Below are 15,304 nucleotides of genomic sequence, written 5' to 3'. Positions count from 1 at the left end.
TGGTTGTGAGGTCCTTCTTGGAGGATACGGGGAAGTTTAGGTCCGCACCCAGCTGACAGGTACCCAGAAGGACTCTCGCTCAAGCCTTTCCAGGATACCTCGCAGTTCTGCACAGGCACTGGCTGAGTCCTCCTTGATCAGAACTCGGTCCACCAGGTGTCCATACTGCTGATCAATCTGAATGGCAGACTGACGCATCTCCTGGAGGTCTTCATCCTGTTGCAAGAAGCAAAATGAAGTGATTTATGCAGACAGAGGAGCAGGCACAGGATCGTACTGACCGCCGGGTTTACCCCTAGCTGTGTCCCATTACAGCAGTGGGAACCTCCCATAAGCACATGTCGGACCTCAGGGCTGAATTTTTCTCCGCAGAGACCAAAATTGTGAAGCTGCTTCTGGGTGACTCTTGTAATTGTGTCTAAAATGCTTAGCTAACCAACCAACCTATTTCACAAAAGCTACTCCTGACTGTAAATGGTGGCAGCATCATGTTTCACAAATAACACAGTCAACAGTAGCTCAGTCAAGGGGACTACACTCAGGAACAGGAAGGTGGCCTGGTTGGACCAGGTTACAAAGCGTGGACTGGACCAACTACAAGGCAGCCCTATCGCTTCTCTCCACTGTTTATGTATTTAGGGCTCCTGTGTGTGTGTGTGTAATGAAAAAGACAAGTGTAAAAATTAAATTTCCCCAAGCTGAATTTATAAATGCTAAAGTAATTAACTGTCACTTGCAAATTGCAGATAAATGTGTGCGTTGTGAGGTCGCATGCTCATGCATGAGCCACAAGAATTTGTTTTAATTCAATAAAGGTGTGAAAAGGGAAAATTAGCTCAAGCTTGTATGTTTTAAACTGGCCGAAATGGGCCCTCGGTGGACAAGTGACATCCCATTATATCCAGAGGTCAGAAACCAAAACAATTTTTACACTCAGCACTACACTCAACTTTTTCACCAGTGACCAATGACTGAATGAACAAGAACACCTTCATGAGATGTCACATACATTCGAGTCTGTTTATCAAACAGTACACAATAACGGTGGATGATGGGAAAAATTCTTCTACACCACTGAATTGTCACACAGGTAATGTCAAGAGAAAACCTGGGACTCACCGTAATGCGTCCGTGCTCTCCCCCTCCTGGTGAGGTGGCAGCGCTGCGGCGTCGTCTGCTCTCGGGTACACGAGGCTTGACAAATATTACATAGGGCTTGAACTCCGCTGTCCGCAGCCTCTTCAGCGCCTGGAGTGGTGCAGGATTTCCATGCAACAGAGCGAACACAGAGGTCAGATATCAGTCATGATAGGAGAAAGTCAACAGTGATGCATCCGACTCTCCACACAGAGCAGATCTGATGCGACGGCATGTCCTCAGACACTCAGAAAACCGCCGCTGCCTGCAGGATCTGTAGCTCGTGATATGTTATGACGGTGTATTGTGATGCAGCTGGACGCGCATTAAACAAGATGTGCTCAGTGGGTGTAGCATGACCCCTACCTCAGGCTGCACGTCCACGATGCACATCTTATTCTTGGCCTGTACAGAGCGGATAGCCTCTATACTTGTGCCGTACTGGTTCTCCTTGTATTCCCCGTGCTCTATGAACCTGGGGAGAAACAAGAAGCCTTTATCTTCAGCAGGAAATAAATGATATACACACTTACATCAAAGCTACGCAGTATTAGTGCAAACATACTTGTTGTTTAAAGCGTCTGCATCAAATTGCTGTTTGGTGACAAAGTGGTACTCCACACCCTCCTTCTCATGAGGCTTCTTGGGCCTGGTGGTGTCTGTAGGGACACAAAAGAGGAATTTGCTTGTATGTGTCACGTAATGTTGGCTTTATTGGTATGTACAATGTATATAAACATTGGGTAACTCACGCGGTACAGCCACTGCGAAGCGATGTGGGTTTTCAGAAATCACCCGCTGTTTGAGTTCATTGATTCTTGCTCCGAGAGAGCCTTTGCAAGCCAATTGTATGTTTAAGTTAGAGAAAAAAATAAATAAAAGTTAACTCATACATGCGTCATCCTGTAAGAAATGGGTCATCAGCGTGTTGCAACACATAGTTTGATCCACTAGGTGTCACTGTTGTCACAGGAGAATTTTTGTGCCTTTCAATGGCTCAGTCTCACCAATCAGGACCACCAGACGGGGTCTCTCATGTGGCCTCTGCTGGTAGCGGGTCACCTCTTCATAAGTCAGGAACTCGGGGTCTCCGGGATCGGAGCCCTCTCCAGAGGATCCTTGTCTGTCCTTACGACTCAGCCGGAAACTCCTTCGTAAACCAGCTACAGTGAGGCCAGAGAGGGAGGGGAGAAGGACCAGATAAAAAAAGCAGGTCTTGGATCAGATTGTCGTGAACCATAAAGTTACTTACATAAGGTTACATGACTTAAGTGCAATACTTCAGTTCCATGATGCAAATATAATCTTTTCGTGTAGAGAAGGTACTTAGATAAGTGCAGAGAGCAAACACGTCCAACCCATAGATAATCATGCATTAACAAACTTAATTAATAGTGCACGTGGATGAAAATGGCTCACTCTTATCTGAAGTATAAACACTTGTGTGTGACATTAGTTGAACAGTGCCAGTCATGCTTCAACTGAAAACTGGATTACATGCAGCTGACAGTAAACACATCAGATGAAATTCTTAAAGCCTGAGACTGAAGCAGACTCTGTTTTAATCAAAACATTCTTCATGAACTCATTCTTAAACGTGACAAAGACTCTTTCTGCAGTTCGAAACAGATTTCAGTGACCAAAATTACACATTATCCAACATCACGGTCCAAACAAGGCATGCTGCTCTGAACGAGGCTACGGTGCTGAGGCAGGACAGACAGGACAGCCTGGCCCTGAGAAACACCACATCAGCAGCAGAGAGGGGCTGCAAATCAGGATCTCCCATGGCCAGGACTGCCTGTATCCCCCGTCAGTGGTGTGTACCTGAGGGAATGCGCCGGGCACTGTACCTGAATAAAATTCCCAGGAAAACACCTGGCCACAGGAGGGCGCCACTGCTTTACACTTAGGAGAGACTATAACTGGCGTTAGAGCATCACACAACCCAGCCTCACACCTCCACACAGGGTGAACGAGCAGCAAACGTGCCTGGTTGAGTGTGCAATGCGTCCAACGCAGCAGGGCCCTCATGGGGTGGGAGGGGATGGGTGGGGGGCTTTTGGGGAGGGGGGCAAGCAGTGCACTGGCCACAGCACAGCAGCAGGGGCACTTAGTTAAATGCAAGGCAGGAAGAAGGGAGGGAGGTTTAGGAGGATCCAAACACTGCAAGGAGGGGGGGGTTGGATAGGGGAGGGTTTTACAGCTCCAAGCAGAGTGCATGATAGGAAGCACAGGTACTGTTTCAACACCGACGTTACAGCGAGAAGGTTTTCGATAAGCTGCGTTTAGATCACTCCTTGTGCTTATCATCATCATTCCAGCAGCTCACAGGATGTGGGAGAGTAAAACCGGGTTGGGCTAAGAGAGGGTGAGGGAGGGGAGGTCAGTGGAAGGTTAGAGAAGATAAAGGTGACAAATGTATTCCAACCTCCACCCTAACTCAGCAAAGCCTGTTAATGCAACATAAAAATCCCAGCTTTTTTGGAATCAGGGTTATACTTAAGTATTTCAGTACCAACATTCACCGTTACTGTAGTAACGTGGTGATAATATTTCAATTTCGATGCCTGCGCGTCTACTGGAATGAACCGTAATTTGGTACTGAATGCAGAATCAGAAAATGGGAAGAAGCCCAAGTGAATGCTCAAGTGTAACTAGTAATTATTGGGAATTTATTAAGTCAGAAAACAGTCTCCCTTTTCCCCAGAAGCAGCCCATGTGACACAGTACTCCTGATATAAAGTAATTCTCTATGTAATGCAGTCTAGGTTTGTTTTGCTTCTGCACTGTGATATCTGACACTCTGACACGGTGTTAACTCTAATTATGCAGCCGAGCCTGTGAAGAGGCAGATCTGTTACTGGCACCTGCAGAGGTGTGAGACGACACTTCCTACACGTCTTTCCTACGTTACAAAGACACGAGTGACGGGGTTCTTCCCTTTCCTTGAGCCCAAACAAATCCCTCATCCATCTCCCTCCTCTGGCGTTGTCTCTGACCCCTTTCTCTTGACCCCTTCTGAACTGTCCTCTTGTCCCTCAACCCCCGGGCCCACACAAGGCCGACCCTAAAGGCAGTTAGACCCCCCAAGCCCACAAAGAACGGGGAACCAGCGCACAGCCAGGCTGCAGCAGGCAAAGAGCAGGTAGGGAGAAGGAGGTGGAGAAAGATGTGCACACTCTCACCTATGTACTGTCCATTGAAATAGCCCTCACAGTCACAGTCCTCTGTAGGGAGGCAAGCAGGGAAAAGAGGGGGTAAGCACAGGGTAAGAGACCTGGAAGAGTCGAGGAGTAGGGGAAGTGGAAGAGTTTAGGGGGTGGGGGCGAGGGGGGGAGGGACGGTCAGGCCACGGGCGCTGGAGAGGGCAGGCGACAGGCAGCAGGCAGGCAGACAGCAGGAGGCGAGAGTGGAGGTTCAGCCAAGAGGTAATGAAGGCGACAGCCACTAACGAAGGCTTGATGGAGAGATTCTGACGTTACGGGGCGAGAGAGAAGAGGAGAGAAGAGTAGGAGAGGAGAAAGGTGGCTCTCCTTCATTTGGAAAGGAGCCATCGGTGAGCAGAGACTGTGTGACCCACACACATGTAAACACAAGCCTGAAGTCCTCTGAGAGGCACAGCTGAGGTACAAACCGCCTCACACACACACACACACAAAGCCACAAGAAAAACATTTGTTATTTGCTCATTTAAGTGTCCAACTTCAGTCCTTTCACAGAAGATAATGTGTGCACTGTGCGCCAAATGACGGAGAAAAACGATACAATGACGTGAAAGCAGCAGCTGAAGCTACGGCGGAGTAAAGATGAGGAGGGAGCAACAGAACAAAAGATAACAGGGACTGAGGATGACGCAAAAGAAAAGAGGAGCTATTGTTATTTTTAACAACCTCTGCTTGGTTGAGCTAAAGTCTCCAGGGATGCTGTGCTGCCTTCACATCACCTGGTACAACACACACATACGCACACATACGCACACACAAACACACACACACGCATAAGGCAAAGAATCTCTATTCTGGTCTGGTGCACTAACAGCAGGAGGGAGGAATTAAGCTGGAAGCAGTAGAAATCCCAAATGCACACCCAACTAGCACAAGTGCAAGCCTTACATAGATAGATACACACACACACACACACACCAAGGCTTTGAGGCCTCTCTGAACATGTTGTTTTTTGTGCGATGATGTCTGCGTGTTTTCAATGAATCATGATTGTTGCTGCACATGTACCCACCTTTATCACATCCTTGGTCATCTGATACAGTATGCAACGAGGAAAAACAGAATGCGAAATGTTAGCATCAGAGCAGGTAAGAGGCAGCTCATTCTGGTTCAGATGACACACAAAAGAATGAAAATTGGAAAGTCCTAAAATGAAGATCTGCAGATTTTAATTTAAGGGCCCACATTTAAAGGGCCCCTGCTGGGATTTAGGGGAAGTAATCAGAGAGCTGGAAGAGCGTGGAGGGAGACCGAGACAGAAGAGTCCCCGCAGGCTCGCTGCTGCGTGGCGTAGCAGGGCTAGCTGCCATATTGCTAATCTGTTGTCGTCTCCCCGTGGCTCAGAACTAATCGGATCGCACGCAGCTTACGCGCCACGAAGCGCCGCCGCTCACATTCCCCACTCACCTGGCTGTTTACAAGTCACCTCTATTGTATCAAGAAAGTGAGAAGTGTGATGTGCTGCCGAGACTTTGTTTCTCAGTGGGTGCAGCTTGTAACACTGTCTGGATCAGCTTAAGCTGAACTGCTGGCTGGCCAGATGGACCAAACATGAAAGAGATTAATTCATATCTGTGATCCCTCCCTCCGTCTCTGCGTCCCTCCATCTCTCTCTCTCATTCCCTTTTTAAAAACACGCAGCAGCATGGAGAGGACGGACAATGAATGCTAATGCCTCTGAGAATGCCAATTACCAGCAAAAAAAGGTCAATAAATGTCAATGAAAACATTGCTGCATTTGTCTAGCGGAGGTTTTATTGTCCTATAATGACAGTGACTGAGTACATTAGTCAAAGAGAGCAGAGCTGATGGAGGGAGATGCTGCAGGTAGTAAACTGTAATTATGAAATAATGCAGAAAGATGCAATGGAATCCTGTGAAGCAGAAACTTACAGACAGGCTTTTTAGGGGATTTTGGATTCGGGAGAGTACCCATTTTCATCCTGTAGGCCAGTCGCCTGGAGGAAAGCGCAGCAGGACAAAGAGCCACAGAGTACGGAGGCAGGAAGAGAACCATCAGGTCAGAAAAAAAAAACACAGTAAGCGACAGGTGAGGAGGGACGTCAAAAGAGGCGGAAGGGAGAGGAACAGGGAACACCATACAACACGCTCAAACATGTGAAAGCCCCCCCCACCCAACCACCACATAAGAGTCAGACACGCGAGCTCCTTCTGTTTGTTTTGCATCTCTTTGGGATCATTGTTTTGTGTCTCTTTATAGTCGTCTAACCTGCCAACAGGACAAACCTCTGTGCCCAGCAGGCCTGTTCAGCAATCCATGACACTATGTGGTGTCTGCCATGTCTCAGCCCACAGCTCAGAGTGCGGCAGGAGTCCACATCAATAGAAACGTGTTATTTCATCCTACATATTTAACATTCAACCCCCAGAACACCTTGTAAAGACTCTTCTGTGTCTTTCTCTGTGTTTAAGCTGTGGTTATTAATCCAACAGACGTTGCAGTGTTTGGCAGGGATCTCCCGGCCTGCTGAGATCATCTTACCGATGGATTATGACACTAACAGTATCAGCATGCTTCTATTCAAGGCCGTGCTTCAATGTATTTATGTTTTTTCTTTCCACGCCGCTTTGATGCTCCATCTAATCATAGTTGACCCCTCAAAGTGGAACACATGAATGTGGATTTAACAGATTACAAATGGCTGGATAAAATAAATATCAGCGCTGAGTGGGTGCGCCGTACAGTCCTGGCACCGATTGTTTACACGGCAGGACACGAACGTGAGATGTGACACCCTCACCTCTCCTGGAACTGTTTGGAGGGGACGAGTCCGGCCCGCAGGTTGCTGTCTCCCACACGTTTGGCCTGCCACCACGTGGGGTCGTCCTGCGTCACGACCTGCAGGATGTCTCCCCGCTTGAAGGGAAGTCCAGCCTCTTGGCACGGCGTTGCCTTGTCTTCCAGCGGGATGTAGTCAAACAAAGCTCTCATGTATACCTGAATCAAAGACAAAAAGCATCGTATTTAGGTATTGTTGAATATACGTGGACCTGAAACTCATCAACTGATTTTAAAAATACTTAATGGTACAGGAAACGGGAAAAAAACAGCCTAGTGTTTGATCTCGGCTGTATTTTCACTGAGCGCGCTCAGTTGCTCGTGCTTCGTCTCACCTTGCTCTCCTTCAGGCGGTCCTCTTCTTTAATGGCAGGGATTATCTTTAGAGTGATGGAGCCCTGGGACTGGGACTAGATCACAAATAGACAGAAGAGGACTGAGAGAAGACTGAGAGTGCAGCTTCAAATTAAAGACAAACACCAAGTACACTTCAAAGGTGGATTTTACTTTTAATGGACTGTCACTGCACCCCGTTGATAAATAAATAAAAGAGCTTCTGTTCAGGCTAAATACAGGGAGGCTTGTATATAAACAAAACTTACACTGGCCATTTCAGTCCTACTCCTGAAGAAAAGCACCGCGCACACATGCAGTTAAATCAACAGATTTAATTGGTGCACATGAATTTACTTTTGATGGGATTTTTACTGAGTACAAAAACACAGAAATGAACACTCATCTGGATATCTGCTCATTGATTTTAGTCTTATATTTATGTGCGGCTTCCTCCTGGTGATCGCTGACCAGAGTTTATCTGTCTTAACCTCATATTTACCTGATTTGAATTGCATTGATGCAGTTTGACTTTGTCATACAATTACTAATATTATAAATATGTGTATGATATGAAAGCGCTTCTCAGAATCTGTCCTGCTAGCTTTCATTCCCATTTATTTTAAATGATCCTGTTTCTTTTCCTCTAAATATATAGTTGCTTAAAATGCAAATCGTGATAAATTTTAAAAAAACATTTTTACTATGATGAAACTGTAAACCAAAAAGGAAAATATTGTAATTAATAAATCAGTCTGTAGCACAAACCAACACATTGACATACTGATCTCAGGATTTTAAGAACTGAACAACAAATTCTTGTACACAATCCTAATTATTGTTATGATTATTTTAATATTTAGATATTTCTGATCTATACGAGCATTTCTTTAGACACTGAAATTACAGCAGAACTGTGTGTCTCACCAGCAGCTGACTGATCTCATCAGGCCTCTTGTGGATCACTGAGACTCCGTTGACCTCCCTGAGTTCATCTCCTACATGGACCAAACCTGCGAGGAGGAGAGACGGTATGAAGACTTCAGTGCTTCGGTGTCAATCAGAGAGTCTTCACTGATCATAAAGGTGGGCCTTTATGGGGTTTATCAGTCGTTTATCTTAACATCAGTATTGTTGTCAGATTCACAGATACGGCCTGCCTCTGTCCTCGGCTGTGATCTGTTTAGCTGCAGCCACAACAATGAAATCAAAGTCTGGGAGAAGTCGGATCAATGCGCTTCTCCCTCAGGACAGAGCAGCACACGGCAGACACACTGTTCTGCAGTCATACACCAATAATCTATGCATTCAGCAGACATACAAGGAGACCTGAGGCTAATTCTGAAGTCTGTCTGCAGCTTCAGAAGCTTTTCACATCACTTGACGCAGCAAGAAAACAAGAGGCAGGGACTAATGATTGGTTTAGTCTCCCAGCATGCATGTTTCTAATGCCAAACGTGCACACACACACAAACTGCATGTGGCTGACATTTCCATGGTAACACCCATGAAAGGAGCTTTGCTCAGTCTATCATCATGTGTGATTGGTTCTCTGGGGACTGGAGGAGAACGTTGGGCTTCAACAACAACCGCACCGTCGCTCCCATCCATCTCGTCCTGCTGCACCTCTAGCTCTTCCTAACTTTGCTTTGATCTCGCTGTCACTACAGTATCAGGTTTTGATTGGTTATCCCGTACATGTATGCACATTTCTCATGAAACTGTTTCGCCAAGTCTGTCCCACGGCTGTACGAGTGAGGAGCCTCCTGAGGCGTCCTGGTGGCTCAGCTTCCTGAGGGCTGTGCTACATTACTGGCTGTCGTCATGTTGTACATTACTGGCTGTCGTCCATTGCAGGAAACTTTGTTTTTGCAGGTCATCCCTGAATCCTGCGTGTTTCTTAAGCCACAGCCAACATGTCCCACAAAGGTCACATTTAAGCTGGCGACGATTTGCATGTATGGACGGCTTGAGGAGGCCGGCAGAGGAGCACACCTGTACAGGTCAGTGGTTGGTTGATACCTCTTAATACAAATCAGCATCTACTTCTAACACCCTGTCATTGGGCGCGTGGCAATAAAACATGAGCAGGGCTGCGAGTCAGGACACCAGTTATGTTTTTTATCATTCGTAGGAATTTTGAGGGTTTTAACAAACTGAGAATGAATTCACATCCTACACAGGTACACACAAATTGCATATGGAGAGTGTTTTGTTATAGGGGATTTGTATGCCTTCCTCCAGAATTACATATCAGTATGGGAAGCATCCACTCAGTACTCTAACTCCAACATACTCGCAGCAGATATTTGTAGTACGGCCCATCTGGTCAGTAAATGCATACACTCTCCTTTTGTCCGCCATTATTTTGATGGAGCTGGATATGGTTCTAATGCATCCACAAGCTTTGTTAAGATAAAATCTTGAAATGCATTTTATCAGAGGTGATTTAGAGCTTATTTGCTCTGTGTTTCAGTCCAGCACCACAGTACCTTTGCTAATGGTGAAGGGGGATCCTTTGTGGCAAGTTAAAATGCACAGAAACAAGAGATTTCCTTGAATGCAAGTTGTTCAATCAAAGTGATTTTTCTCTGCTCAGACTGTTCTATTTGAATAACTTTTAAAGTCCTTTGAAGGCAAAATGACACACTTGCACAAGATTAAAGAAAAGTACAAGACATGAACACATTTTTGCCGTTTTTTTTTTTTTCACTGCTTTGTGTTTATCTTTCCTGTCCCTCAGGTTGGGAAAGCCCCGAGTGACAAAATGAAGGATGATTTACCACTTCGGTCAGCTGCGCCTCCTCTCATGATGCGAGCCACGATCACCGCTCCAGTGGCGTCGTCCCGCCTGATGGTGGCTCCCTGGAGCACGGAAGAATATGATCATTAACAGAAAAGAGCAAAGGTCTCAGTCCCTGTTGCTCTCATGCCTTCTTTTCCTCTCTCATCCATCACAACTCACCAGAGGCTCCTTGTTTTTCACCAGCCTGACAATCTTCACCGACTCTTCCTCCAGCTCGTCCTCGAAGTCGTCTGGCAGCGGCGGCAGCACGGGGTCAAAGTTTTTCTGAGCCACAGTGTCGTGCACCGAGAGGACGGCCTGATGGGACAGGAAGCAGACACGGTGAGATTACAATGCTGACGTTTGCCACAATCTGTGAACAGCCTCCGAGATGAAGTTACAGCCTGACGTCAGGGCAAGTAAAATGTCTGAGAGGAAAAATGGCTGCACGAATGTCCACCAGTGCTACTGTACGTCTCCTCCTGTGTGTTTACCTTGAGATGTGGAGATGTCAGCAGGTGCAGCAGCTCCTTCTCCTCGGTGCTCATTGGTCCGCTCTGCAGCTCCTCTGCAACCTGCCGATCATAACATTCGCATGAACCGTGTGCCCCCTGACCTGGTAAGAGTCTGCGCATGTGTTTGTCGGTAATGCACGCTGCGGTTTACTGTAGAATAAACGCAGTCAGATAAGTGGCGGGCAGCTAAGGTCAGCAGTTTCCCCCGCTGATGACTGGCGAGAGCAGCAGGATATGGAGTTTCATTAGATGAGCATCGGGATGATTCAGCACTTGGAGAACATTAACATTCACTTTTGATACCTGTGTTGCCTCTCTGTGGGAGCTAACTCATTGTGACTGACTGCTGTGCCCAAGTGGAAAAGTAGTTTTGGGTGTGTGTGTGTGTGTGTGTGTGTGTGTGTGTGATGAACGTACATCTTCTGCCAGAGAAGACGCACTGTGGAGGACGGGCGTTGGACTCTGTCTCTCATACTGTCTCAGCTTCTCATGAATCTGTAACAAAAACGTGTAGTTCGTCAGAGGAGATTTTCACAAAGGAAAGCGCAGTTTTGGAAAAAGCTGAAGGTTATGTTTGCGTTCAGCGTTACTCACCGAAATGCATCATGTGCATCCTTGAGGTCTAATGAATGAATGTATTGAAACCCACTCAAAATATTAGCAGAGCCAGAGCTTCAAAAACATTTTATTTTTTATTGTTTACATCCATGTTTACTAGCTAGAAGTCTTCTTCTTCTTCTTCCCTGTGCTAGTTGGTGCAGTTACATTTCTTGCTGATCTACAGATCAATAGAATATGAAACCATCTGCAAAAATATTAATTGCATCACTGCAACCCTCCAGCAAGGGTTTCCTCTAAAAACTAAGAGAGACTAAATTTCCACCTAAAATGGCCAACGCAGTGGATGATGAGTACAATTACATAAACCCATCAGTTATACTGATTTGGTACTTTTAGACATTATGAATATAATGGCAACAGAACCCCTTCTAACAACTTGTTCCACCACAAGGTAGCTCTTCTGGATTATCCCGTAGCTGCCGGTCTTCAAAGCAACTTTTCGGCGGTCCTGCGCTAACGCTCGAGATGACTTACAGATGAACGGTGCACGGCTGCGTGTCAGTAAAGACGTTACTCATGAAATCAGGAGGGATAGCAACCTCACCTTCATGAGGTATTCCAAGCTCCTCTCACTGAAGACATCTTTGAGGAAGACCATGTCCTCTTTGTGATTGGCATCGGGACGCAGCTGAGAGGTCAGCAGGGCCAACGTTTCGTGTAGCCCTGCAGAGGGAGGGGGATAAGAAACCCTCATGTAGATTAACATGAGCAGATGGAGCACAGAGAGCTTCAAGCAGTATGGTCAGTATGTGCTGAGCGTCTGTGCCAACTCATCTCACCCGCTCCTGCTGTGAGGACCGGCATGGCGTCTTTCATGGGTCAGTGAGGTGAGGGGAGGGGGAGGGGGATACCTGGCGAGAAAGAGAGAAATTATAATATCTGTACAGATGCTGACTGCTGCTTTCAGTTTCTGAGAGATTTCACTGTATGGGAGAATAAATAAAAAGATAAGGGTAACTGTGTTTGTGTGAGCATGTACAACTGTTGTGAAGGCACCTGGAGGCCCATGTGCAGTAATAATAACCATAAATCATCTTGTAGACGTAGTGCTATAAGTCCAGGCTGCATTTCCCATTTCACGGCGCGATTACCTCATCTGTGAGTGTGTAGGTGTGTACGCGTACGACATTGTAGCATCGTAGAGCCATGCTAGTAAGACAGTCACTGCTGGTACTACTAATCACACCGACTCTCACCATCTGAGCTTTGTGCTGGTGTATAAGAGAGGGAGGACTTCTGCATATCATATAGTACGCATTAATCTGCAGGAAGTATACCACCATGTGTACCATCTCACATGCCAAATACGTGTAGACTTTCTCTTTCTGTTGGGGCCAATAATCACTTTACAGGTAAAAGATATTTGTGAATTTAGATTAACAAACATCCTGTGTTAAATCGTGTCAGTTTTCTTTTTATCTTAAGGAGAAAAGAAGCAGTTGTGCATTTCCGTTGTCAGGCCCGTTTTTCTTGTTTCAGGAATTTTCTACAGCTGGGATTATTTTGGAGAAAGTCTACAGCCACGTTAGCAGCTCTGTGTAACATGCTGATGTTATACAGGTGCACTGTTTACCACAAGCTTACCTTAGCGTGTTAGCATGCTAAGATAAGTGCATTGTTTACCACGAGCTTACCTTAGCGTGTTAGCATGCTAAGATAAGTGCATTGTTTACCACGAGCTTACCTTAGCGTGTTAGCATGCTAAGATAAGTGCATTGTGTACCACGAGCTTACCTTAGCGTGTTAGCATGCTAAGATAAGTGCATTGTTTACCACGAGCTTACCTTAGCGTGTTAGCATGCTAAGATAAGTGCATAGTTTACCACGAGCTTACCTTAGCGTGTTAGCATGCTAAGATAAGTCCATTGTTTACCACGAGCTTACCTTAGCGTGTTAGCATGCTAAGATAAGTGCATTGTTTACCACGAGCTTACCTTAGCGTGTTAGCATGCTGATTAGCACTAGGCACTAAGTGCAGCTGAGGCTGATGGGAATGTCATTTGGCTTCATGTTGTTCATGTAGCCTTGCAGATAAATTCTCAGAACTTCAGTAAACTCTTCACTTTTCCTCATCACCAGGCCAAGATTTTAATTTGTCCAGTATGCTGTGGTCAGTGTTGGGAAAAAGTTCAAAGTTCAGTTGACAAATTTTAAAATGAACTAGTTTAGCTCATAGTTCATGAGTCAAAATTTTGAACTAAGTTCAAGGCTCCAAAAATGAACCAGTTCATAGTTTTTTTTTCTTCAATACGCTGCTGCCAGCTATTATTTGTCAAAATTATTGCTACAGCCCATAGAGAACCACAGACAGCAATTATTTTATCAGTTTTAACACTGAAACAATGTGTCAGATTCATCTTCATTCATCAAATTTTGAATCCTTATCCAACCATGGTTTACGTTAGCATTGAGGCGACAGGCCTCAAAATACTGGCCCATTCAGTCCACAGCAGTAGCAGCTGCAGCTTTCAGCCCTACAGTATATTCTCTAAAACATGAGGGAAAACTTGCTGCTTCAACGGTCTTTATCTTTATTATAAAAACAAAAACAGGACTGCAGTCCTTAAGCTGCAAATGTTTTCCCATTACAATACTTTTTCAAATAGTCAAACTCCGTGGAGGCTGAGCGGTCCGAGCTCGCGCTGCCTTCGTCCACGCTCCGTATTTTGATGACGTATTTCTTAGTGCGACAGGTGTGACAGCTGTTGCCAGGTTGGGTTGTTTTTCCGCTACACGTTAGGGCTGCTTACGGTGTGTTTAGCGTCAGGTTTCGCCTGGAAGGCTCTTTGGAAATCTGGCCCGCTCTTGAACGAAATTAAACTGTGAGAGAGCGCCGTTCACAAACGTCAGAACGAACGCGTTCACAGTAACGTTCATCAAGCGGAAATACAGCACGTGCAGTTCACGGTCGGCCAAAATATGAACGAGTTCATGAACGATCGTCATTGAACGCGTTCAGGCCCAACACTGGCTGTGGTGCCTTTATAGTGACTCAAAGACACAGTCTGCTGAAGAACTGAACTGACTTCTAGATTATGACGGGCCCTGCCGATCGATAACCCTGTCACTGCACTCAATATTCTCCATTTCCTCCCACTGGAAACACAAGTCAATAACGTAAACCACAGACTCCATCATACCACGCTGGCAGAAAAACTTCACTAAGCTGGAACAATACAACAAAGCTGCAATAAAGAGTGTTCACAAGTATGAAGAGTTATCACTTAACCTTTGCCCAGCACAGTTTGGATTTTGGTGTGTTGGTCAGACAGTGTGATAAATATGAACTTGAAATATGAAATAGCAACAGAGCTCATGTTCAGACTGTTATTTTTACATGTTCTTTAGTAGTAATTAACAAGGGACTGGTTGTTCTGGACAAGAGACGGTGGCAACCAACAACAATCTTTAAGACTGCTTTTCTACTAAGACGCAGGAGACAAAAACATCACTGACCTGGCTTCTGAACTGTTAAAACAGCATGCCAGCCAGGCTTTAATATTGGGTGCAGACTGGAGAAACGGGTGTGGGATAAAAAAAATAATGTGAAGCAGCTGCACATGCAGGTGATTTGGTCCACATGAGCAGCGACTCTGCAGCAGTGACTAGAGGACAGGTGAGGAACAGCAGGTCTGAGAGCCAAACTAAACAGGAAGAAGAGTCAGAAGAGGAGGGCGGAGCAGACGCCAGATTATCAAAAACAAGAGTTCCTTTTAATGTGTCAGCTTCAAGGCAAAGAGATGCACCATCAAGACACTTCGACATCATCTTAACATCCCAACTCATGTTAAAGTCCAGTGTGTGTGTGTGTGTGTGCACACGTCTTTGAGTCACGTGCTGTCGTGAGGCGGCTGAAGCCATTAAGAAACTTTTGGCCATCACTTCT

At 45.8% G+C, this 15,304-nt stretch overlaps 1 protein-coding gene across 1 annotated transcript; it reads right to left on the bottom strand.

Annotated features, from left to right (window-relative positions):
- Nucleotides 1-34: 34 nt before the first annotated feature.
- On the bottom strand, nucleotides 35-14,295 carry mpp3a (MAGUK p55 scaffold protein 3a). Its single transcript, XM_046415547.1, has 19 exons — nucleotides 13,353-14,295; nucleotides 12,198-12,269; nucleotides 11,963-12,081; nucleotides 11,215-11,292; nucleotides 10,777-10,857; nucleotides 10,463-10,600; nucleotides 10,281-10,362; nucleotides 8,425-8,510; nucleotides 7,500-7,574; nucleotides 7,127-7,323; nucleotides 6,258-6,322; nucleotides 5,377-5,397; nucleotides 4,326-4,367; nucleotides 2,145-2,300; nucleotides 1,890-1,970; nucleotides 1,703-1,796; nucleotides 1,504-1,612; nucleotides 1,120-1,248; nucleotides 35-216 (listed from the first exon to the last, which is right to left on the bottom strand). Exons 2-19 carry the CDS (start codon nucleotides 12,232-12,234, stop codon nucleotides 37-39), a joined length of 1,770 nt encoding a protein of 589 aa, XP_046271503.1. The 5' UTR covers nucleotides 12,235-12,269; nucleotides 13,353-14,295; the 3' UTR covers nucleotides 35-36.
- Nucleotides 14,296-15,304: the final 1,009 nt, after the last annotated feature.

The sequence above is a fragment of the Scatophagus argus genome, chromosome 16 (assembly GCF_020382885.2).
Source record: "Scatophagus argus isolate fScaArg1 chromosome 16, fScaArg1.pri, whole genome shotgun sequence".
NCBI lineage: Eukaryota > Metazoa > Chordata > Actinopteri > Scatophagidae > Scatophagus > Scatophagus argus.
The sequence above is the reverse complement of the archived record's forward strand: the minus strand, read 5'-3'. Positions and strand labels throughout refer to the sequence as shown.